Source organism: Ostrea edulis, chromosome 3, assembly GCF_947568905.1.
Source record: "Ostrea edulis chromosome 3, xbOstEdul1.1, whole genome shotgun sequence".
Classification (NCBI taxonomy): Eukaryota; Metazoa; Mollusca; class Bivalvia; order Ostreida; family Ostreidae; genus Ostrea; species Ostrea edulis.
In genome coordinates, this window is record NC_079166.1 from 53,336,112 (window position 1) to 53,362,552 (window position 26,441).

The 26,441-nt window shown below is 34.4% G+C and overlaps 1 protein-coding gene across 1 annotated transcript; it reads left to right on the plus strand.

Annotated features, from left to right (window-relative positions):
• On the plus strand, positions 1 to 26,193 carry LOC125673830 (uncharacterized). The gene is made up of 7 exons (XM_048910663.2): positions 1 to 245; positions 2,277 to 2,595; positions 10,000 to 10,973; positions 11,347 to 11,486; positions 14,156 to 14,390; positions 17,780 to 18,033; positions 21,109 to 26,193. Exons 2-7 carry the CDS (start codon positions 2,407 to 2,409, stop codon positions 23,019 to 23,021), a joined length of 3,705 nt encoding a protein of 1,234 aa, XP_048766620.1. The 5' UTR covers positions 1 to 245; positions 2,277 to 2,406; the 3' UTR covers positions 23,022 to 26,193.
• Positions 26,194 to 26,441: the final 248 nt, after the last annotated feature.

Consider the following 26,441-nt stretch of genomic DNA (forward strand, 5'->3'; position numbering starts at 1 on the left):
CTTAAGACTTGTTATATGCCGGGAGCTAGCTAAAGGTTTCTGCGCTGGATTGATCACTTTCTCCGCTGCATTTATGAGCTTCATATTTAAGAGAAATTAAGCGGATAAATTGAGACAGATATATGATTGTGTTTATTTTTCCGGAAGATTAACGTTATTTGGGAATAAACTATGCAATCAACAGAAACATGTTTTGAAATTGGATTTTATATTGATCAGAGAGATATAATTAACAAAACATTCAGGTACGTATAATTTGATATAAAGCAAATTCCGAAAATGCGAAATTTACTGTAATGTATTGAGTTTTGTATCTCTCTACCAGTGGGGAGGGTCCGAGACCGAGTAGGTAGAGTCGTGAGATGTTTTGGTTATATCCAGGGCTGAGAATAAATGGGCACAGAAAAGAATATATTGACGAAAATAGAATATAGCGTACCACTGTGTGGTTTCATACGGCATGCATATTATTATTATATTATATTATTATTATTATAAGCATAAAATTGCAACACAAGTTTGGGGCTTCAAATGATTTTTCAGCTTACAGATTTTACATCCGATCGTTTACAAATGTAGAGCATTCCCAATCACACGATTAATACAATTCAGTTGTTTTTTCATGTGTAAGGCAGCTGTACTTGTGCTAGAACATCTTTCTTCTTCTTCAGGGAATCATTATAAAATTATGAAACACGGGAAAGTGAAGTGATATGGATGATATGTATTATTTTGCAGGCCAAAGTTGTATTTTTTCGAAATAGAATGATAGACCTACCACTTACGTGTTTACTACAATCGGAATGTAACGGTGTAATGTGTAATCAGTACCCCCCCCCCCCCCCCCAACAAATAAAATAATCATATTAAGGAAGATTGGTGAGCGTGAATCATGGACAGTTGTCACGACAAATCGACCACAAAACACGGGAACTGATAGCTAATCTAGTGATCATGATAGACTAGCTAATGTTTTCGTAGCACGCTCATATTTGGCAAACTTTAAAAAAAAAACCCACCAAAACAACCTTCTCTTATGGCATCACTTTCATTGATGACATACCTATCTATCAACATGCCTGTCTCGTGGACGTGTTCTCAAATAATAACATGTCACGATGCTAAGTGGCACTATAATTTACTAGGAATTTTTGGATCGTATTTCCACAGCATGAATTTTTAATCAGAATACACTGTCACGGGGTCTGAAAAGAATCGTGTGTTTATTCATGACTTTATCCTTAATTTCAGATAGATAGAAAAGGTAAACTAATGAGAGCGATACCTTGCACAAAATGAATCAAATTCCTTGATTAGGCAATCCATGATATTGTATACATCTAAATCAATCTAATTAAAATCAGACTTCTTAGATCCGCGCCGTATACTCTGCCCATTGTAGCGATTGTGAGCATACGTATTCTAGGATCTGATTTTAATTAGATTGACATCTAAATGATCAATTTTTCTTTCTCCCTGTCAGAAGTGATCGTGAACGATAACAAAATCAGATGTGATAGTCGGTTAAAAAGCTCTACAGAGCTTTGTGTTTTGATATGTTGAATGTACATGTATATAGTGCCCACTTTAAATTATTTACTTTACTTCATTGAGATAAATAAATCTGTTTTCCATAACAAATATATTCCATCAAGTATCACTAACAGTGGGACCTGTGGCGGGGTAACCTAGTGTTTAGGGATTCTCAAACGCCGTGACAAACATAACGCGTTTGAATACACACACACGTACGCTCAGAGAGAGAGAGAGAGAGAGAGAGGAGAGAGAGAGAGGGAGAGAGAGAGAGAGGGGGGGTTCTAACACGCTAAGGTCACAGGTCTGTGATATGACTTTAATATCGAAGGTCCGGCCCGAACATAAGTGTCACATAAAGCGTTGGAGTGATAAAGAACCATTATTGCTAAGGCCGTCAGAAGTCAGCACCATGCAGACAACATTTGTGACATTTCATTGGTTTTTTTTTTTCGAATGGAATGTACATATATATATATATATATATATATATATATATATATATATATATATATATATATATAATTGTTTGTTTGTGCTTTATATATATATATATATATATATATATATATATATATACATAAAACACAAAAATCAGCAAACACTAACAATGGCCTATATAAAGCACAAAAATCAGCAAACACTAACAATGGCCTATTGTTACAAAGTACTCTTTTTTTCATATACCTGGAAAGCAACAGCAAAGCATGATAAAAAACACGTGTTTCTGTTTATGTTTACAGTAAACTTGACCTAGATAAAGGTCATATCCGGCGCATAGCGCCATCTATTGAACGTCTAAGATGTCACGATTTTAGAAATTTTGCTCTACCTGTTGGAAAATGAAAGGATATTTGGGATATTGTCTGGTCTATGATGACTATAGATGATTTTTATATCGATAAGTCAAAAGAAGCGTTGATCGAGGCGTACAGAGAGCGGATCTATCGAGCTTTCCATGTAAACATCACACTGTGTCATGACGAAGATAAACTGTCGACGAAAATATGCATGTCATCCCCGGACGAGAATGGCACACCGAAAAACACTAAAAAGGCGAAAGTAAGTGTTATAGGATGATTTTACTTAAGATGACATAAGCTGATCATGTTCTGTGTGATATACAGATACATGTTTATAATATAGCCCTAGTGACCCACTTGCAGGTGCATTGCAATATAGGCCTATTACTCATTGAACATCATTGACGCGTGTTTAATTTGATATTCTGATTGACAATTCCGGAAGTTTAAAAGAGAAGAGTAATGTTTAAAAACACTTTGACGAGTTAACATCATGTACTGTGTAAGGCAGGAATAAAAAGTTTGCGAGTTTTGCATATATACAGGGACCTATATAGGTCCCTAATATATATAATTAAAATATTGATATCTTCACATACATTGTACAGTTGTACACACACACACACACACTGTTACACCACAGGTATCTGAATTTTAATCAATATTGATGATTTGACTTCGTGATGACATGACTTGGTCAGGCCTTGGTGGGAATGTTCAAAATATCGTTTGTCTGTTGTTGGATTGTTACGAGAATAAGCACACCGAAAAACATAAAAAAGATTCAGACTTCTGAAGTGACGGATGAGGAGAATAATTTCTGAGTTTAACCTGTCAGAGAATTGGTTTGTTTCAGCAAATTTGATAATAAAATCGGACCCGAATCGAGGAGGGGGGCAAAATGTTGTCTCACATCTGGTACACTGTATGTATAGATAAGAGGTTTTTCTTTTTTTTCTTTTTATATCTATTTATTGATTAAAATTCAGATACCTGTGGTCACACATGCACATGCGCATATTAGAATAAAATAAGTCCTTGGTAATAGGTATAGGTAAAATACACAAAAAATTCAGTCAAAGATTTCACATTTATTCCAAATGCACTTTCGCCTTACGGGCGTTTAGTGAAATTTCATTCTTTCCAGTGTAAGTTCCACTGAAGAGCCGTAGGGCAAAAGCAGTTAGGAATAAATGTGAAGTCTTTAACTGAAATGATGGCATTGTGCGTGAACATAAGAAGTTTGTTGAATATGATGTTTGAAGTTACAGCTGAAGGAATTACCTTTTCTTATGAGATTCTCCGAGGTCACGTGTGGCAGAAATGTTGAATTCAGACATATTGAAATTTATCAGTCTAAATCATGAATTCTACCATGGTTATTGCAAAGATCAAAGGAATGCCACAGTCATTATTCTACAATATATCAGGCTGAGCCTTCATACATATTAACTGATTAGGAGAAAATTGATACACATAGATCTCACTTGCACTTCAAGTTTTTCTAATGCAACAATAAAGTCAATCACAGATAATTCAAGTTTATATTTAAATCATACAAATCAATCAATATATGTTAAATCAACTTCATATATGACTGGAAAACGTTATAATTTTGTCATTCAGTATAAACTAATCTGAATTCCGAGAGCAATGCACATGTATGTAAACATGGCGATGCAGAGACAAGTTTTTCTTGAACTGTATTCAAAGCAATTGATATAATCTGTCATCATCAAACCAATACTTGAAATATTATTTTTCAAAATAGATTTAGAATATCGACCCCTACCATCAACAAAAAACAATGTAGGCCATTTCGGAAACTGCCATGACATCACCTAATTCGTAGCTATTTAGAAAAACGATCGGCTGTATATTTCTGAGCCGTAGTAGAATAGAAATAAAGTTTTCGTTTTCGTGTATGTTGCAGGATAACCTCCTTGGTCTCAACTAACGTCTCAGCTTTTATATTTCAAAACATTTCCCAACCTCAGAGGTTATCCTGCGCAACATACATGAAACATACATGAAACATACATGAAAACACGATCATTATTTCTTGAATATATACTGTGACAGTCAGAACACAGTTTTCTACAAGAACATATGAAATCTGTTTGCACTAAGTAAACTGGTGGCTTCTGGAATAGAAAGAGACTGGATTGTATCTGGTTAAGACTCAGTCGGGTTTGCTGAACTCATTAGTGAGTTGAAAACCCTGTTATAGTCACCTGGTATTGCAGTCACTCTACACTTTTTATTAAATTTTTAACTGAATGTTGAGTAATATTTAGAGCTTTAGTGATCTGAACTAGAAGAAACGGTGAACTTCATAGACAAAACTGGTGTATTTGCACTACTTTACAACTATGTATTATACATCTTAATATAGCTAGTCCCTGTGTATATATATGCATGACTTGTGATGTCTGTATACATGTATGCGTCCTGTTTTATTTCAAATTTCTGTTTTTATGTCTATGCATGCAATTATATATCATTAGTGCTTTGTGGGTTTTTTATGCTATAAAGTCGGTTAAAGAGCTCTTAGCTCATGTTTATTGTTACCTGTATATATTTCCGACTTTAAATAAGAATTACTTACTTAATTACTTACTTACTTACATCATAGAACTACAAATTATGCAGTCATGTGGGACAGAAGTGTAGTAATCAATCTCTAGTAACCAAACTTCATAGAGTGCTACAAATATCAGTCACTGACATTGATTGTATCTAGCAAGAGCTTATTGTAGGTGATCTGCATCTGATTGAATGGAAAATACAAAGTCTTAAGATGCTAATGATGGTATGGTTATTGTGTTCTTGTTTAGAGCTTGTTGAATCCACCATCTGTGTTGGTTTGGGATGCACCTTTACTGAACTAAGACTTACCAGCTATACATTTTCCTTGAAAAATTGTTGCTGAAATATATTAAATGGATGCACATGATGTAGCTATAATGGGCTAGTCTTGGTTGTCAACTTGTTATTAAATGTACATGATGTAGCTAATGGGTTAGTCTTGGTTGTCAACTTTATATCAAGTGTAATTATTGGGGACTTGCCCACAGACAGCAGATGTAGGTATCATAAATATAAACACCAATTATTTTTTAAAATTTTGCATTAAATTTTCAAGTATTTCTTAATTTTTTTTTTCTATCTAACTTCATACAATGCATCCTCCCTAGCTTCTTGTCTGCCCTTATTATGTTTCCCAGAAAATGCACTGTTTTTCCATCTGAGGACTATTCCCTTCAATAGCTGTGCTACTCCCTGGGAATACTCCTCATTGATATTCATCGATATTCTTACATATATGTGGGACAATATGATTTATCAGCCCATGTTTGATATCTGCTAATCTTACATGTAATTATAAATATGAGTTACTGCAGTGATTCTAAAGGTCCGTCAGACATTGGCAAATGTCCGGTCATTTTTGTTTTGGTCTGATAAATATCAATTGTTGGCTGGACTAAGTGTCCGATAAATATTTTTTCAATGAAAGATATGATTATAGATAAATTTTCAATTTTTAGCAGCATGTCCCAAAATTTATTCTGTTCTTTAGTCATTGCAAACAGAAAACATGTTTATGTTCAACTCGTATATATATGTATTGATCAAACTTGCAGTCATCTTCAATTCCCCCGAGAGGGTGATAATTATAAGCATGCTTGATTCTGATAAAATCCGGCTGAATCAAACTAAGCTGGGTATACCTGGCAACGCGCTAAGAATCAAGTGACCTGGCTACAATGTTGACTTTCTATTGTTTAAACAGTATTTGGCATAGAAATTACCAACATATTTACAAATCATATTTATTTCAACAGTGTAAAAATTAAAAACATTATGTCTTGGAATAAGCAACTCTCAATACTACTGTCGCCTATCAAAATTTTCCGGCTCAATCGCCTTACCCGGTGGAATGCGTGTGCAATTCTGGCTCACAATGAAGTGCATCGCCGACTAACCCAAGTACACCAGATTGTGAGAATCAAGTACATGCTAAATACAATTGAGCAATATCTTGTGAAACTACAGACGTCTTTGAAGCGTTTGAATTAGGTAATGAATAACAGGTAAATAAAGTGTTTAAATTATACTCTGATCAAGAAGTACTTTAACAAAATGGGCATGTTTGGTTAAACAATTTGAATTTGAGTTACATGAGTTGCTCGAGGTTTAAAAAAATGTGTATTTCATAACACTAGTGTTGAACAGGGGTTGGAAAAGTTTACTCCACTGACGAATCTGAAGTGAAATGCCTGGGCTAATAAAGTACGTCAATGCCATTCCAGGCAAAAATATCAAGAGAAAAAAAATCTGACATGGAAGAAGGAAAAGGAAAAAAACCACAAAAAGAATATGAAAAAGAAACCCAGAAAAACAGAAAATTTATTGAAAAATTAAAATGGAAGGTCGGACGTGATTGGCTCTGTAATGACATGTTCTGAACAAGGTATAATGATATATCTGTGTGTGTGTATGCAGAGTTTTTGAAGCATTGTTTTAGTTAACAGTCAAAGTGTTGATTCTTTATTATCACTATAGTTCTATTCAGAGGGAAAATGAAGGTGTGTAATAAAATACGCAATATTATGTTTCAAAATACAATTGATTTGGAATATTAAATGAAATTCCTTAAAAGCATCATATACGTGAGAGAAAATTATGGATATTATATACAGATCATGTAAATGGTGTTGAACATGTTGAAAAAATAGATCCTTGTGACGTACAGCTCATGGTGTAAACTGTTTACAACTCTCCAATAGGTGTCGTAGTGACAGAAAAGGGAAGATTTCTACCTGATAAACACATTACTCAATCAGTCAGTCTTATACATTAAAAGTTTGAAAATAAAATGACATACATGGAATGTTAACTAAATGACTTTCAGACATTAGATGTTTTCATTGAATCAGATTGACAACCAGTGAAAGAAAGTGTGTGACAAACTGCGTATTGCCTTGACTTGCAAGCATTGTTGGAGTTCCTACACAATTCTCCTTATCTTCAGAACATTGGACAATGTTGTGAAATTAAAGTAGGACAAGGCAAATTATCTTACCTTATAGGGATTTTTTAATAAAGAAAAAAACCCAACCAAATTCTAAATCAAAGTGTGAAACTACTACAAGTTGATGGTATGTAGACTGAAGGATAAAATGGAATTGTACATATAATACTAACTATATATCCCTTCAAGATACATGAATGATAGTTTTATCCTTTTATGTATGACATAGTTGTCTTGATTAAACCTTAATTTTCCATGCAATCATGAACTCATCCTTTTTTTAAAAATTATTTCTTTATTGATATTAGAAAGGAAAAATCACACAGTTTTTAATTTTTCTTTCCATCTTTGAATGCTGTTTCCTGGGATTGCTAATGACTATTTATAAAAACAAATTTGCAAGTTAATGCTTATGAATATGTAATTTAAGTTAGGGAAAACATTTCAATGAATATCAGTTTGTGTGTTTAGATTTCTAATACTTCATAGATATATAGGTGTTCCCATTTGATCAAATAATGAAAGTGTCTGTCACGTTGAAACGAGTTATATATACTTTCCATTCATTAACAGTGCTGGGATTTTTTCCACTTTTAAATTAGGGGTTTCCTCATTTGCAACGATACTCAACTTTGTTGTAATTTTGATATAAAAATCAACGTGTCACTAAAAAAAGAAAATTTTATCACTTCCAAATATAACTTGATTTCTTTGTGTAAACAAATTCCGAATAACAAATATACATGTGATATAAATACATTTATAGAAATCAGAGAAATTATATGTCTATAACATTGTCATTAAAATTTTATTTAATAGTTCAAGGAGGATCTTAATTGCAATATGAATGGATGTGATTTTGAAAAATAATGAACTTATTCTGATGTTGAATATAGTGAAATAATTATTTGTTCGGTATTTCCTTTTGTTTGTTGTCTCATGATCAAAATTCTAAAAAAAAGTTTTAAATCAGAAATCAGATCAATATATTATATATTGTCTACTGAAAATATCCTTCAATCTTGGAAACTCCATGTTCGTTGACTTAATAGTGTGGGTTTGGTTTTTATTTTTCAGCAATATTTAAAGACCAAAGAAGGTTTTTATAGGGGTTTTATAAAGTGGATTAGGCTGTATTCGTGGCTTGTTGGTCACAAATGGTCTGTTTGCTTGTATTATCTGTGAAGAGCTATGGCTATGATATATGAGAAAGAGAGTGCCATTTTCAGATCAATTCCATTTTATATGATTTTATCACCTGAACAAAAAGCTCTAGGTAGAGAGATTTCTGAACAAATGTTTCCATAATCAGTATGTTTAAACTTTTCATAATGCCATCCAAGGGAGTGGGGAGATGTGAGTTATAAGAAAAGGTGAAAGTAGGATGGGGTGCTGAAAGCATGTTTTTTTTTTTTTAGAACCACTGACCATATATATATATATATATATATATATATATATATATTTACCGTGGGGATCTGGGTTAGAATAGGTCCTCAGCACCCCTTGCTTGTCGTAAGAGGCGACTTCGGATGAGACCGCAAAAACCGAGGTCCCATGTCACAGCAGGTGTGGCACGATAAAGATCCCTCCCTGCTCAAAGGCCATAAGCGCCGAGCATAGGCCTAAATTTTGCAGCCCTTCACCGGCGACGTCTCCTTATGAGTGAAATATTCTCGAGAGGGACGTTAAACAATATTCAATCAATATATATATATTTTTATATACTCCAGTACTCAAACTTTTAGCTATAGCACTTTCACCCTGCGGGCTCGTCAGTAGATTTTTTAAACAATGTGTGAACAAGTTCCATGATGACGTCATCCTTTTGTGTGTGTTAAATTGACAGAACAGCAACAGAACCTGCTTGAAGTTTTGGCGGTTTAGAATAACATGAAGAACTCTGTGCAGTGCTGAGACCCCATTTCCTCCGGGGAACAGGGGATTAGAAAATAGCCTATCTTTTCAATTTCATTGTAGAATAAAGATATATAATAATGATATATACTAATACATGTATATATGATATTAATATATATATGATAATATATGATAATAATATAATAAAGATAAATACATTGTTAGTTTAATGGTGGAAATACAGTGGAATAGAAAAATATTTTTGCAAGTGTTGAAGTTCATTCAACCCATGAGGATAGGATATGGGACTACAGTACAACTCAAGAACTATAAAAACTTTAAACGTAATGGCTACAATATATTGAATCAATCCTCAATTAGATACTAACTTCAAGTTAGTTCACACCTTAACCCTTGTTACCAGAGTTGGATCACAAGACAAGTTTAGAATTTTTCTAACTTATAGATGTATAGGAATTCAAAAAAAAAAAGAAAAGAAAACCAGCAAAAAAAAAAAAAAACCCCAAAAAAATCTTCACAAATCACTGCAACACAGGTATTATTTGTTTATACCATGACCTGTTTGGTTTCGACAGTCTCTTGAATGATATTGTTCAGGTGAGCAATGGCCCATGGGCCTCTTTTTTCTTCAAGATATTAAAAGATACACTGTATGATATATTATTCAATATGCACAACACATGGTTCCATTGCTCTCTTGAATCATTTAGAATAGCAAAAGTTGTGATGTCAGGTTTTATTTTTCAGAGCTATCTGGAGTCACTGACTACGGATGAGAAGTCAATGAGTCGTGTTATTCAGACCCTTCCACATTCTCATTTTACCATGGTCCATGAATTGCAATCTACCATTGAACGAGATTCCCAAGCTGTGGTGGACTTTTCTAAGGAAAACTCACATGTGTTTATCTTTGGTAAAAAGGAAAATGTTAGTATTGCCCAAGTTCTGATAGACAGGATGGTGAAAAAAGAAGACAATATTGCACCCTACATAGATATACGCCTACATGGAGAGGAGGGTCATGATAAAAAAGGGATTAAAGAGAGGTCGAAAATTTCATCCAAAAATAATGGGAAAGATGATGTGCATTTGGTGAACAAAAAAGGAAATTTCACTTCTGGTGATGTTACAGAAAACAGTGGTTTGTTTGGTTCAAACTTGTGTACTTCAGAAAGTGCAATTAGTGTGTCAAATTTGACTGGTCCTACAGGGAAGAAGACACCACTACGGACACATGCTGCCTTGAAAAGAACAGTCTCTGTTGGAGCGAGTCCCCTGCCACCAACACTTACTGCTCCAACAGAGAATCGTCTTGCAAAAACTAAGTCTTATGGCAGTGAGGTGAAAAACTCGTTTTCAAACTTGAAAATAACTCAACAGTCATCCACCTCATCAGAAGATGAGACCACAGATGAAGAAGAATACAACACAAAAATTGAATTTGCGTTAAAGCTTGGCTATTCCGAACTGCAGTTGGCCTCAGTCTTAAGAAAGCTAGGCAACAAAGCTGGACAGAATGAAATTTTGTCAGAACTGATCAAACTGAGCACATCCACTGAGAAAGTTTGTAAGAACAGTGATGAAAGTAACTCCAGTCTGTGTTCAATGGAGGGATCTGCAGAAAATTTGCTGGCGTTCACTGCAGAGAACTGTTTTGTCCTATCAGACTCAACTTCAAATTTTCGTCCCATTGTCATAGATGGTAGCAATGTTGCCATGAGGTTAGTAAATTATCTTCTGAATATACATTTTGCAAATATTTTGCATATATCTGTGGTTTTCTCAAAGAATGAAGTAATATTTGGATGGAAAAGGGGGTCTGGGGTCCTTTCCATATATATGCCTTGTGTTCAACTAAGTGAAAGTTTCAATTGGTGGGAATTTGCATAGGATAAACCTGCTACTCCCGGGTCGTAGGGACAACACTGGTAATACAGAAACATATATACTTGAAGAATTTTCTTCAAAAACATAAATGATTTTGAAATTTATTTCCAAGACCTGATTATTGCATTTGTTCTTGTAGACATAACTACTTTGGGGCCATGTCTTTTAATCATACAAATCTTAGCACTATTGTTTTTGTTTTTTCAGTCATGGGAACAAAGAAATCTTCTCTTGTCGTGGGATACAACTGGCAGTGGATTGGTTCAGGGGTCGAGGTCACAAGGCCATCAATGTGTTTGTACCACAATGGAGGAAAGAAACATCTCGTGTTGATGCTAAAATCACAGGTGCGTGTAAGCTAAGTGAGAAAGTCAGGGTTGAATAAATGTAAATTAACAACAGTATAAAAAGGTTGAATTGGATAGAATATTCATGTATTATATAGTGGTGAGGGACTTTTTCTTGAGAAATGACAAGAGTTGTTTTAATACAGAATTAATGTAGATCTATTTAACCTGAGGAAAATTGAAAATCAGTGCCATTTTACAGATTGAAAACAAAAACATAATGGCTTAATTCCATCATGGGTTCTATTCCTGGTTACTGTCCACTAAATGGAAAACAATGTCTCCCACAATGTGACCAATTCTCTGTGAACTCATTTTGATCATGGTACTTTAATCATCCTTAGCATGCTAGTGCGGCATGAACAAGAGACATGCTACGCTTACAACATTTTCAGTTGTCAGGGAAGTCACGTCAACAAGAAAATGTGACCATGATGAGAAGTCATCAGGTTTTTCCTTGTTGATTAGCACTTCATGTACTCCCAAAACAGGCTTTGTATATAATTGTTAGTCATTCAGGTAAAAAGATAGGTGTTGGTTAACAGGAACAATATCTCGTGATAGACTATATTTAACACGATTCAGCATTGTGCTGTACGGTGATTTAGAATCAAAACATATTTCTTTTTTATAGTTCCATTGTTCAAGTACTCTGGTGGTGAATTAAAGGTATATCTTCTAAATGAAATTCAAAAATTTTAGGTAACCTGAGTCACTCAGGTGACTCATTGCAATTGGTCTGTGTCCGTTGTGCATTAATAATTGAGCATATTGAACTTTTTGATAACTTCAAAATTTGGTATGAAGCATCATTTGAACAAGAGGGACATAATTTTGAATTTCAGGACTCCTAGCTGCATCAATGTGGCCTTAGAGGCAGGGAAAAAATTGTCAAAAATTGACAAATTTTCAAACATATTTTTCTCTAATACCACGCATCTGTTAGAAAAACTAAATGCATAGTCAAGTAGAGCAGGAAGGCCTTTACCAAAATTGTGAATATCATGATCATAAATTGGGGTAGAGGTTCCGACTCCAGGACAAGGCCAAACTTGGCATATTTTGTTTATATGTAAAACAGTAGATGATGTCTTCTTCATGCTATTGATACTAGGTTGAAACTAAATAGATATTTAGAAAGAGCAGGTAGCCTTTTACCAAAGCTGCAAATTTCATGATCTGGATGGGAAAGGGCTTTGGTTTCAGGGTAGGGCCAAAATTAGTAGTGAGTATTGTATTGATCATTTGAAAGACTTCTTCTTTAATTTTATAGAAAATGGAGAAAGGAATGTACCAAATTTTATGAATTTCACAACCCAGGGTTCTGACTTTAGGTTAATTTTGGGTCCAAAAACGTATATTATGTAAAGTCTTCCATCAGTATGGACACTTTCAAGGACTTTTGTCAAATTGTGTTTTAAAAAGGCATTTTGTTTTATACTGCTATTGAATATTAGAATTTTTCTGAGATATGCAGAACAGGAAAATTATTATAGATTTCATAGCCCTTTGGGTTAATGATACTTTTAACTAATACTCAGGTGATGAATAGGGCCTGGGCCAGGAGTCTTGCTTAGTAACAACTTCATGACTTGTTTTTAATGTTACTGGTATATTCCTATAGCAGGGCTCGAAATTAACATATGCCCGTCAGTCTGTGACTGGTTAAAAGTCTGGCGGACTGACTGACATTTGTTTTAGTCAGTCTGATGGGACTGGTTAATCTTCTAAAGCATAATTTTGGAAAATATATTTATGGAATCTTAAAACACACATTTGACATGCTTTGATATCAGACGAATCTGATTCGTAAATATAAATCCCACATTTAAGTGTTACAATATTGTCTGAGGCATATTGAGTTAAATTTCATTTTAATAACATTAACGAAATATGTTTATTTACTTCTGGGAAACTGTTGGACTGGTAAATTTTTCTGCGGACTGGTTGAAATTATACCCCATCAGTCCGGCTGGACTGGTGACATAAAAAGTTAGCTACAAGCCCTGTATAGGATTATACACAAAGTCGCATATAAATGTAGATTTTACATCAGCTCATACATTTCAGTTAATATAGAGAGGATTTTCATAATCATGATTATAGTAGAAAATAGATTTATTGTCATTGTAGAATTAAAAAGTACAGAATTATGTACATGATGTACTTTGATATTAATTTTGACTATAAATTAACAGAACAAAATAATTTTCTAGTGCGTGAAGAATGAAATAATTTCATATAGGGAACTAATTAATATTTTAATGTACATTCCTGAAACATTGGAGATGTGATGTAGAAAGTGATATGGGAAAACCAAGACTATGTGGATGTTGCTTATGTAATAGTCTGTATGTTGATGGGGAAGAAACCTCTGAATGAGCAAAGCAAAGGTTTTCACAAACTCTGTCTCCTACAATTTTCAGAAACTATGAGATCCAAATTACTATTTATTTATTTCATAATAAAGATCATTTTAGTTTTTCATATGAGCTGAAAACAAAAATTATTGGTAAATACAAGATTTTTTTTCTCTCATGAAAACTTGTGTGATGCTATACAGAAAATTCCTATTATGTGCATTCTTATTTAGTTATTTTGTTACAAGGTCTTCTTTTCAAATATTTGAGAACTTAAAATTTTTAATAATGTATTTTGCCTTATTCCAGATCAGGAAATTCTGTTTCAACTTGAAAAAGAGAAGATTTTGGTGTTTACTCCAGCACGCCGAATTGGTGGAAAGCGAGTGGTGTGTTATGATGATCGATACATCTTGAACTTAGCAGTGGATAGTGGGGGAATAGTGGTATCTAATGACAACTATAGGGATCTTGTGAATGAAAAACCAGAGTATCGCAAAGTTGTGGAAGAGAGATTACTCATGTACTCCTTTGTAAACGACAGGTATGGAAATCTACAGCTTTATTTTCACTTTGACCAGGGTGAGGGATGGGGAGGCTGTATGAGCGCTAGTGTACAATTTTCTCTAGCCACTATGGCTAATGGGGTCCAATTTTCATTAGCCACATTTCATTTTCATTAGCCACACTAAATTAAAAAAAACACCAAACAAACAACAATTTAATGTGGTTCAAAGATTTTTATTTGCAAAATACACTGAAACACATACTCACAATTTTCATCACCATCTGAGGATTGTCAAAATAAAAAAAAAAGGGGGGGGGGGTAATGAAAACACATGGTAAAATCATGATACACGATTGCAAGATGGGAACCAGTGTTTGTAAGAAAAAAGTCACAACTTTAAGCAGAGTACTCTAGCAAAATTTCTAACAATATATTATTTACTATTAGATTCTCAACTATATTGAATAAATGCCTAACCCCTAAACCTTGATGCGTGACTGGTATAAAGCATATAAAGTGGGTGCATTGTAATGTCATTAATACCCCCTCGATTTTCGGACATAATTATAGCAGTGATAATGTAACATTAAAGGAGAAAATGTAGAGACCCGTCTGATTGGAATTGAATTCAAACCCAGGATTGTTTGCACACTATATACCCATGGTTTGCTACATGTAAACAAATCAAATCCTCTTTCCGAAATGTTCATTCCATCTGCTCTCTATTTATCAATTATGGTGACGTCTTCATATGAGTGAAAGATTCCTGAGCGGGATGTTAAACAATATGCAATGAATCAACCATGGTCACCTTTTATTTTGTTTCTCAATAGTTGACTCAGCACATTCTGCAGGGGTAGACAAATAGATTTTTGAAGTACTTGTCCAAGGACAGGTAGAAATGCCAAATTTGCTTGCCCTACCACAAATCAATTCATTCATATCTATTCCTGTTTGCTCATGGTAATAAATCAATGGCCAAGTTTCCTTCCATGATTTGCCCAGGGACAAGTTCTCCTTGTAATTTTACCTGCCTGACTCTATGGTTACCCCGGGCGTCGGGCAGTGCTATTTGTTTTCCCCTGTTCCAATTACCTGGCGCTAACACAGGGAGGGGGCTGATAATATAGTCATTGCCTACTCCATGAAGTGTATTGAAAAGACAGAGGAGGTTTCTCTGTCTGATTGAATAGCAGGTTGTCTGTATCTCCATCTGATTGGTTAGTAACTTGTCTATATCTCCATCTGATTGGTTAGTAGCTTGTCTATATCTCCATCTGATTGGTTAGTAACTTGTCTATATCTCCATCTGATTGAGTAGCAGCTTGCCCTGTCTTGTTGGTTAGGATCTAGATAGTACATGATCGATTAGTATCCATCCAATTTGGTAGCATGTTTTCTTTCTCTGTTTTATTGATTTGCAGTTTAGAAGCTAGTCTTTGTCTCTCTGATGGGGTAGTAGCTTGTCATTTGCCATCTGATGGTTTGCAGCCAGTTATTCTCAGTCTGATTGGTTAGCAGCCAGTTATTCTCAGTCTGATTGGTTAGCAGCCAGTTATTCTCAATCTGATTGGTTAGCAGCCAGTCTTTGTCTATTTGGGTCGTTACCTTTGTTTATCCGCTTCTGATTGGTTAACAGTTGAGATGTAACAATTGACAGAGATATATTGCAATACATAGCAACACTCACAAAGAGATACAAATACATAGCAACATTCACAAAGAGATACAAATGCATAGCAACACTCACAAAGAGATACAAATGCATAGCAACACTCACAAAGAGATACAAATACATAGCAACACTCACAAAGAGATACAAATACATAGCAACACTCACAAAGAGATACAAATACATAGCAACACTCACAAAGAGATACAAATACATAGCAACACTCACAAAGAGATACAAATATATAGCAACACTCACAAAGAGATACAAATACATAGCAACACTCACAAAGAGATACAAATACATAGCAACACTCACAAAGAGATACAAATACATAGCAACACTCACAAAGAGATACAAATACATAGCAACACTCACAAAGAGATACAAATATATAGCAACACTCACAAAGAGATACAAATACATAGCAACACTCACAAAGAGATACAAATACATTGCAATACAACATTTATATGTACTGTGATATGAGTTTTTGTATTGTATTACAACATGATCTTAATATAGTGTATCGGGTTACACAAATTTAATGTTATATCAATACAACTCTAGTTTACAGCTGCTCCTGTTTCTGATGCCATAAACTATCCTTCGTGTGCAAGAAATGACCATGATATTCAGTAACACATCTTTCTAAAAAGATATTAGTCATTTTGTTTACAATAGGTGTACATGTACATATAAGTACAGGTATTACTCATTATGAACAAGTTCACATTGGCTGTAAACAAATGAAAGAAATATTCAATAGTGAGTTTACAGTATTCTACGGGAATGTTTTATTTAATTTATAGAAGATTTGTACCAAACTAGAAATATGAAATTTTTCCATGCTTATAAACTGTCCTTATGCTATACACACCATAATATTTTGGATGATATGAAGGTAGAGTATAACCCATAGGTAGAATGACTGTCTTTATCTTGTTAATGGATAATTAATTACATGCCTGCACAACTCAAAGATGCACCTCTGAACATATATCACTTGCTTTTATAGGTCCATTCAGAAAATATCAAAAAGTTGTTGTAGATATGTCAGTATGGTTTAGTATTTATTTCCTGGTTGGAAGAAATATGTACTATAAATATCTATAGTGTCAGCTTTACAACTTTCAGATATTCTGCATTGTAATTCTGTATATATTTAGAGATCAAGATAAATCACTTGCAAATAAGATATTAAGTACAAAATAACACTTTGCTAATTGTTTCATTTTACACTTCGTCTAATACTTCTTGTTTAATATGTGAAATTTTTCAACTTTTTGGAAAGTACCAGACCCCACAAGGTACACACTACGAGCACTTACACAATCAGTGCTTGTTTTTGTTGTTAATGTTGTACTTGGGAAACAAACTAAAAATAAACATTAAGTTTGAAATTATAGACTGATGAAAACCAGATTTTTGAGAAATCTATTAAGGATTCCGAAGCTATATTTAAAATGCAACAAATTTGAATAAAATCACAGAAATGATAATGTTTTTTTACATTCACATAAATATGTTTGCAATGACATGTTCAAAACAAGGCTATATGATCTAGACCCTGATAATGTTGTGTTATAGGCATAAATTACATTTCATGAAATGGACTACCAGGTGTGTGTTTTATTTAATTGTACTTTGATGATGAAATACTTTACTGTAATATTGTCTCAGAGTATTGTTTAGAAGTCAGAAAGTAAGTAATGATTATCTTGAAGTTAACCTTGTTAGTTTTTTCCCCCAGATTCATGCCACCTGATGACCCACTTGGTCGGCATGGCCCAAGTCTGGACAACTTCCTGTCTAAAGAGCCCAGACAGCCTGAACCTCTTCCCCCAATCTGTCCCTATGGTAGCAAGAAATGCACATATGGCAACAAATGTAAGTTCTATCACCCAGAGAGAGGAAACATGCCCCACAAAATGGTGACGGAGAAACTTGCCGAGCAAGCCAAGCAGAAAATCCAGGAGGTCCGGGAAAATCGTAAAACACAGGAAGGTAAGGAATTTCTCTTTCTCAAAGTCTTTACTCAAAAGGCAGATGATGTGCTGAGAGATGGTTTACCTAAAACATTATTTTTGCATGTTTCACATCTTTGTAATCTAAAATTAATACAACCTGCAGAAGAAACAGTTGAACTTGTGAATATTCAATTATATTCCATGGTTTGTTTTTTTTTACCTTTAATGAAATTGAGGTTATCCTTTTACTTAACTGAACATTTTCTTGAAAAGTGAAATTTACTGTGAAAACAAGAAAAAACCCATTTTTTGACTGGTGGTGCTAAAGGTGAAAAATTAGGGCAGAGTGTTATATTTATACAAAGTTTGTAGTATAGATGTATATGTCATATTAAATGGATAAAAACAGGAATTTCCATACATGGCCCCTGCAATCTTAGCTTCATTACTGAAGTTTTTGATTTGATTGATTTCGATTTGATGACTCTTGCAAAGGGTTTTACCATGTATATATATTTCCATAAATTCAAAGATAAATTTTGTGATTTCCTGTTGATGAAAATGATTTGGAATTTTGCCAATTCAAATATAGTACAAAGCTTTCAACGTACACTTTATAACCCATGTGCATCGTAATTGGTTTTGTTCTGTCAGTACTGGTAGAATACACAAAACAATACTTAATTTCTCAATTGCATTTATAATATATTACTCAAGTTGAAGAAAGTAGAGTGATTCTGTAAGTATGTGTCGCTTGCAGGGAAATTTATATAGTGTGACAGACAGACAAACAAATGGATAGACGAACTGAACAATGTGACTAAAGTAATTCTTCTTTTTATACAACTCGAGTTTTAGAAAGTCAGTTTCATACGACTGTATGTACAAGTAATACACAAATACAAGAGGCCAATTGATTAGTGAAATGTCAAGGTTATTATAAAGTACTTACTAACTAGTGTTACACGTGGTGTATTCACTAATGTTTTAGCTATGGAACTGTTTGAAAGATAATGCTTTAGTGATTGTCCATAATTTGAAATGCTGCATTTGTGTGCCACCTGCAACTCCAGCGGTTTACCCGCCATGTTGTATATATGTTGTCATACTACAATCCTACCTCCAATACATAAGAGTAACACAAGGGAGATAATTTAATGCAAAACAACCCCAATCAATATCGAACTCTACTGCAATCATATACTGCTTTCCAAATAGTTTGTATACATATTTTCACTTTTGACAAAACCATCTTTTAGTTTTTAGGTTCTGTTTATTACATAGTTTTCGATAAACATTTTTATCATCAACTGAAAATAGACGGTTTTCATGGGAATATATAGGAAAATGGCACACATATACAGAACCTGATATTTTTTTTAATAAATGTCTCCGTTGACATTGAGTGCATTTTATGATCAAAAGACAATCTAATGTTTACTTTTTAGTCATGCACTTTTAAAGTAAATCATCAGATATGACTCTGCCACTTTTTTTTCGAGTTTGCATGATTCTTACAGAGACTAGTACTTGAAGGACACATCGCATGTTTTTAAACTTTTTAATTTTTTCAGCAAAATTAATTCATTTCATGCCTAAAACTACTTTACATGTGTTTTAAATGAAACAGTTTGTGTAGTTTTCGAGTTTGAAAGCTATGAAATTCAAATCTTGCGATATGCATATTTTCTTCGATATTTTACGCGCCATTATCTGTGACGTCATATGCGACCTCGAGCGAGAAGATTTGAAAACAGTTGTTAGCCATTTCATAAACAGATTAGATTTAATTGACAAACAAACAATTATCACATTAACGACTTGTAAATAACACTGTATTAGGGTATTTTGTGCCGTTTAAGGGTGTACTTGCTATCAGTAAAGTGGATTTGGACTGTGTTTTTTTTTCAATTTTCGAAGGAAGGTATGAGGGAGAAGCCGTGAATATTTTTTGTCGGCACAACGATTTTGCCTTAAAAAACCCAGTAGAATTTGTCCCTGTACTTTTTCAAACAAGCACTTGGACAAACACGTAGATAAACTGCGAGAAAATGGTTCTATCGAAGCTACACACTGTTACATATAGGCCTACAGCATATGCTTTCCGTTCTGCTCTCAAATTCAATACACACTCGCACCAACTGACCTTCACCTTGTAACAACATATAGGCAGAACTTTGCTAGCAGTGTCTACCAACTGGTAGTTTTAAAAAAGAAATTTAAAGATAAAAGATAATTGAACTTTCAATTATAAATAATAAAATATGATATTTCCCAACTTTGAATTGAATTATAATGCTTTCATTTTTTTTAAGGAACGCTTACGTGTTTACAACAACAGCACGCCACGCTCCCACTTCCTAAGTAACAACGTGTAGATAACAAAAAATAATGATTAATAAAATTGCTTGAATAAAATAATTTAAAAGTATTGTGATTTTCACAATAAGTTTGATCATTTTTATTATTTATTTTTTCCCCCGAAATGCACCTGTGACAGTAGGCCTAGTTGTCAATGATAATCGTATCATAATTTAGGCCTATCTAACTTCTCCAAAAATAAATTTAATAATAATTGCACTGTTTATTTTAGAAAAGCAACAATGCTAATTACAGTTGTTTACAGAAATGGCATTACCAAATAGTGTTTAGACAGTGATCCCATGTAAACATTATTTACTCGCAAATTTATGCAGATATCATACTTGCTTTCCTCACTATATTTGGGTCGCTATTTGTATGCACTGGTGACTAAAAGATATAAGACTCGGGAAATTTGTCAACATCGAAATAAATGTTATCCATGGTAAATAAATTAGGCCCCTAAAACCAGAGTTTTTAAAAATATCTAACACTACTTTTACAACAAGTTGATCGACGAAGGTCGCATATGACGTCACAGTACCACGTGACTACCTATCTAATTAACTAGGCTTTTTGAAATCGGGGCTTAGATTTAAGTCTGTATTGTGGCTAATTATCGCAATACTTCAGCGAACGAACTATTACAATTAATTTCTGTAAGCATAAGGAAGACAAAATGCATATAATTCTGTATACTTTGAAAACACGAGATATGTCCTTTAAATGTTTATTATATGTATATTTTTAGGCTTCAAAGGGAAACAACCTCTGTGCAAGAAATCTTCTTTGGGCAAGACATCCTTAACAAGGACCCAGTCTTTGACCCCCAAACTTCTCCCAGATAACCTAATTGCAGACACACCAACAAAGCGACACAGTGGAGACTTTGGTGAAGTAGCCATGGATGTGATGCCCAGGACTATGGAATACAGAGATGTAGTGAATGATGAGAAGTGGAAAAGTTATAATGACAAACTTTCTGAACATCGAAAACAAGTCGAGCAGGCAGACAAAGAACACCAACGACAAAGATCTGAAACCATGGAATCTCAGTTTAATGTCAATAAAATGCAGACTATGGAGCCATTTAATATGGCCAGCAAAATTGAACATAGTGGATCAAGGTCCTCTTCTCCAAAGCAGAGATCTACACCATCACCACAACAGATGCCACAACAGGAGGTGTTTCTCAGTGGACATTTGATGCTGGCCAAGAAGTTATCTGATGAAGCTGGGGAGACTAAGCCTCACAAGTCAGAGGACAGGTTATTCAACAGAAGCCCTCCCAGTGCTTATCCCAGTACTAGCCCATTGGCAACCCCTGTAAAGCAGAACAAGCCCCTGTCACAACTTCCTTCTCACAGTTTGACCCATCAGTTGCCTCCTCAACATCAGCCACTTTCTCAGCAGTTTTCTCATCCAGTGCCAATGCAGCAACAGCATCAGAGATTGAGTAGGCAATTTTCTCTTCAAGAATCACAAGATGCACGATTACAACAGGGTCATACTAGTGCATGTTTGTCTACTGCTTCACATTCCTCTAGAGTACCTTTTCAGCAGGACAATTTCGGGGCTTTTGGAATGCCCAAGAACATTTTTGCTGCTGGAAACTTCTCTAATGTGCATCCTCAGTTCAGTGGTAGACTAGATCATCGTTATATGGGAGAGGAATCTGAACATGCAGCTCTGAGCAGAATGCAAAGTGCTCCAGAGACAGTATTTACAAGAAATGGTACCCCGCAAAAGAGGTTTGGAAGAATGGTTCGTCAGAATAGTTCATCTGATACACAGCTTCACTTGATTGGAGATACAGATTTAGGACCCAATGAATACAGCTTATTTCCTTCAGAAGTTTTGGACTCTAGTAAAGGAAACCAGCAGAATTATCAGTATTCCACTGGTGTCAACGCACAGCGTCTGGATCCACGGTGCATCAGAAGTAGAGCTGCTGCCTGTCTAAAACCGCAGGAATATCGATCTCAGCATGATAATGGAGAAACTAGATGGACCTTTGAACCTGTGCTAGGACATTCTACTTATGGAAGCCATTGTCCAGTAACACAAGGCATTGATGCTTTTGAATCTGATTATCCATCTACACCTACATGGCAAAATCCGGAAAGTTTGAAATACCCCATACAGGAATCATATAGCTATCCACACCCAGTGTCAGATCCATTCCATAGCGGTGGTCGTTTACCATTTTCGCAGGAACACAGACCTGCTGAGAGGTGCTATTCAGGGGGATTTACATTTCAGAATCAAACTTCATCAGACTTGTGTGCAATGTCCAACTTTTGTGAAAGTCAACAACATTCCATGTTACAAACTCCTTCTGGCAAACAGAATGTAGGAATCATTGGACAAGAACACAAACAAAATTTATCAAGAACATCATCAGCTAGTTTGAGTGGCCACCCATCAAGTCAGCAAAATCTAGCCACGTCCATGGACCCAAGAAGAAAGTCATTGATGGAGAGTGCTGGAAGTCGACCAAACTTCTCAGAGTTTGCTCCCATTAAACCTACGGACAAGAGATACAATTTATATTATCATTTGTGTGGGCTTTTTCCAGAGCCCAAAGTTAGGAAAATCATGAATGACCATCCTGAAGAAACCAGTCCTCAAGAGCTCTGTGCTTTGATCATTGGCATGAAGTGAAATGAAGCCCAGTGGGAATATGCTGTGATGTGCAATGGTGCAGGTCTCACTATTTCAAGAAGTACACACATATTTGGCTTTCAAAAGCTTTTATTTGATAAATTTTAATACATAGCTATATCATGATTTTAATTGATGTATGTATATTAACTTCTTACAATATGTACAAATGACTTTATATTTTCAAGTTTTTGCATGTAAATAGAAAAATAATCATGCAAACAAAATGTGAGGATAAAAATAGATTTTTGGGTGTAAAGGTTACTACAGTTTAGTATACATGCCATCTAAAACCTTTACAGATGTACATGTATTATAAAGTACATGTATTGGTACTAATATGTAGAAGTGTGATGCCAATCATTGCCATATCTCGATAAGATTTTATCCTGTGTGTCATAATCATTTCACATGTCTCCTCACGCGGCTTTAGTGCTTGTGAGGTATATCACATTCTTTAGAGTCTGTTCTTATAACAACCTTCTAAAATTCAAAGGAAGATAGAGAGGAATAATTTAGTGTGTTATAATTGTAAGGAGCATTTTAACACGCCCATCATAGACAGATTGTATTATGGTATGGCGCAGTGTGTCTGTCCATCTGTCAGGGTAGTCAAACTTGATTCACAAAAGTAAAATATTTCTTCAATTTGATATTTAACAAAACCATTTGAGAATGAACATTTTATTAATGCTCTCTGGTATTGAAGGAATTTTAAGTGTTGAAAAAACAATGTGCCATTATTTTTTTCTTCTCGAAAATTTTCTGTCTGAGCTCATCTCTCCTAAACTTGACATCAAAAAGTCAAGGTCACTCGGAACATATACCTTATGTAAAGAAAATCTTCCTTATTTCAACAGTTTTTGAACAGGTATTGATCATATATCACACAAATAAGTAACAGGCAAGTTGCTTTAAGACAAAGGTTTATCAAGGTCAATTTGACAAGGTCAAGATCACTCATCACATAAACCTTGTATATCAAAAAAAATCCTTCATTTCAATAATATTTCAATATCTATTCATCTTTTGGACCAAGTTCTCTTGAGGTCATTTTAAAAAGGTCAAGGTCACTCGGAGCATGCACTTATATGATAGGGAAGTTCCTTATTTCAACCATTTTTGAACAGGTATTGATCATATTATCACACAAATAACAGGCTTTCAGATAAAGGTCACTCAAGGTCATTTTTGAAAGGTCAAAGTCACTCAACATATACCTTGGAGAGGAAAAAAACACTTCAACTATATTTTCTACAGTTATTGATCATTGTGCGATTCCTCTTTTGTCATATGAAGTAGTTGAATTGTTAGATGCAGTTCGGGGAGCATCCATCAGTTTTACTTATATTCTTGTTCTTACTATAGAATGGATTATTTGGATTTGATCACTACTGCATTATGGAATATATTGGATTCGTGTATTTTGCAGTTTGATGGTTGCTTTTGTTATAGAATTTCTCAGACTACACCAACATTATGTAAAATACCTCAAGAATCAAGAGTTGAATAGAGATAGGGAGCTCATTGTCAGCAAGTTATTTCTGAAACTTGGAGTGCTTTTGAGATCGTCGATCCCATTGTTTTCGTGCTGCGTTTTTAAGAGTCGCGATCGAATGACAAGAACATGTGTGCATAAATGTGTTCTTGTTATTCAACCACACTACCTACAGAGGTGGTGCGAGTTCTTGGATCTTGAACCTGTTCTTGTGATGCATACTTGATGTTCAGTATCGGCAGGAATTTGTATTCATGAGAAGAACAGCAGTCTTGAATGCACTCGAAATTTAATTGGATGATATATGCTTACTCGCTTTATACATTTTAATCACGGTTATTGTGAAGCTTTTAAATTAAAATTAAAAAGTGAACAAAACTGATGACTTTGTTTCATTAAATGTGTGGCTAGACATTCGTCATATCAAGTGAAAATATTTTATTAAGTATTTTTCTCGATATTTTGGATATTAAGAGGATATGTTTTGTAGGATTTTACCTGGATATCAAGATTGTTTTTCGTTATTTGTTTATGAATTAACTATGGAAGGGCTATGTGTAACATATTATTATATGTAAATTTATACATGTACAGTGTACATTAGGTAATGCTATTTTGCATAATTTTTGTAGTTCATGGTGTAAATGAAATCAAGGCAGATAATCCTGAAAATCAGACAGTTGTATATTCTGCCACATGAACTTGTCATGCCCCTCAACCAGAAATTTTAATTAAGTGGGCAAATGCAGTGTATTTATCATGCTTATTGCTTGTACATAGAATACCTTCAATATTCTAATATTTATTTGCTTTGCTCATGATGTACATGTATGCTTTGGGGACATGTTATAATCTATTGGGTTTGTTTCTAGATTATTATTTTTTATATCCAACAAGAACCATTGACACCTAAACATATGCATTATGATAAGTATCTATCATGATTTAGTTATGGAGTTCCCATTCTTAACCTGTCTTTCTGTTTTGATTTTGGTACATCATGGTCTTTTAACACCTTACATATGAGACATGTCATAATGTTAGGCTCTTGTTACGGATATGATGTTGCATTCCTTGACACATTTTTTATTTCCTTCCCAGCCAAGTTTTCACTGGCTCACCAAATGTGAACACAGATGTACTGATGTGTTTTACGGACATCACCAGTTAGGTGAAATGAATGCGTAACCTCGATGTCGAGGAATATTTTAATTTTTAGAAGTGTGTACTGTATTATTTCAAGTACCAAAAACACGCACATACAAACACCATTCAGTGGTCATGTATTAAATAGATGTGGTTCATCAGCTTCTGCTAGGGAAACAGTACAGTTATACCAGGTTTATTCAGCAGTAAAGACAAAACATCTTTTATTGAAACATTCCGAATGTGCTATATGTCACAGTGATGACGCCAATTCTAAACATGATAATTACTTTGTGGTTCCCTAACAGAAAGCTGACTGAAATGTATAGATTAATGTTAATATTGTAGATATGAAAACTTGCTGTATGTATTTGTGGTGTAAAATCTACTTATGTTACAGTGTACATAGGTATGTGATTCCATATTATAGTTAAAATTAACTGTATAATAAATCTAGTCAGGAAATGTACAGTTTGTGAATATTCATGAAAAAGAAATATGTGAATAAACTATGTTTATGAACCAAAAGGACTTCAGCTGCTTGGTGTGTAGTTCAAGAAGCCTGAACTTTTTTAACATTATATTGCCTATTAAGACCTGTGTGATATTCAGCAGTCCTTGACAAGAAAGTTCTCAATCTTCTGTATTCAGTGTGTTGTGCAATTGATGCTTTTTGGATGTCTCACACTCTCAATATGTATGTTGAGTGTCTGAGACATGGGGGGGGGGGGGGGGGGGGGGTTCAGATTGATGTGGGGTGTCATTATACAGTTCAG

Bases quoted from the DNA above. Each gene is read 5' to 3' on its own strand.
- LOC125673830 (XM_048910663.2), top strand. From the start codon at position 2,407: ATGATGACTATAGATGATTTTTATATCGATAAGTCAAAAGAAGCGTTG. The intron at 2,596-9,999 runs GTAAGTGTTATA...TTTATTTTTCAG, and splicing joins AAAACACTAAAAAGGCGAAA to AGCTATCTGGAGTCACTGAC. The intron at 18,034-21,108 runs GTAAGGAATTTC...GTATATTTTTAG, and splicing joins AAATCGTAAAACACAGGAAG to GCTTCAAAGGGAAACAACCT.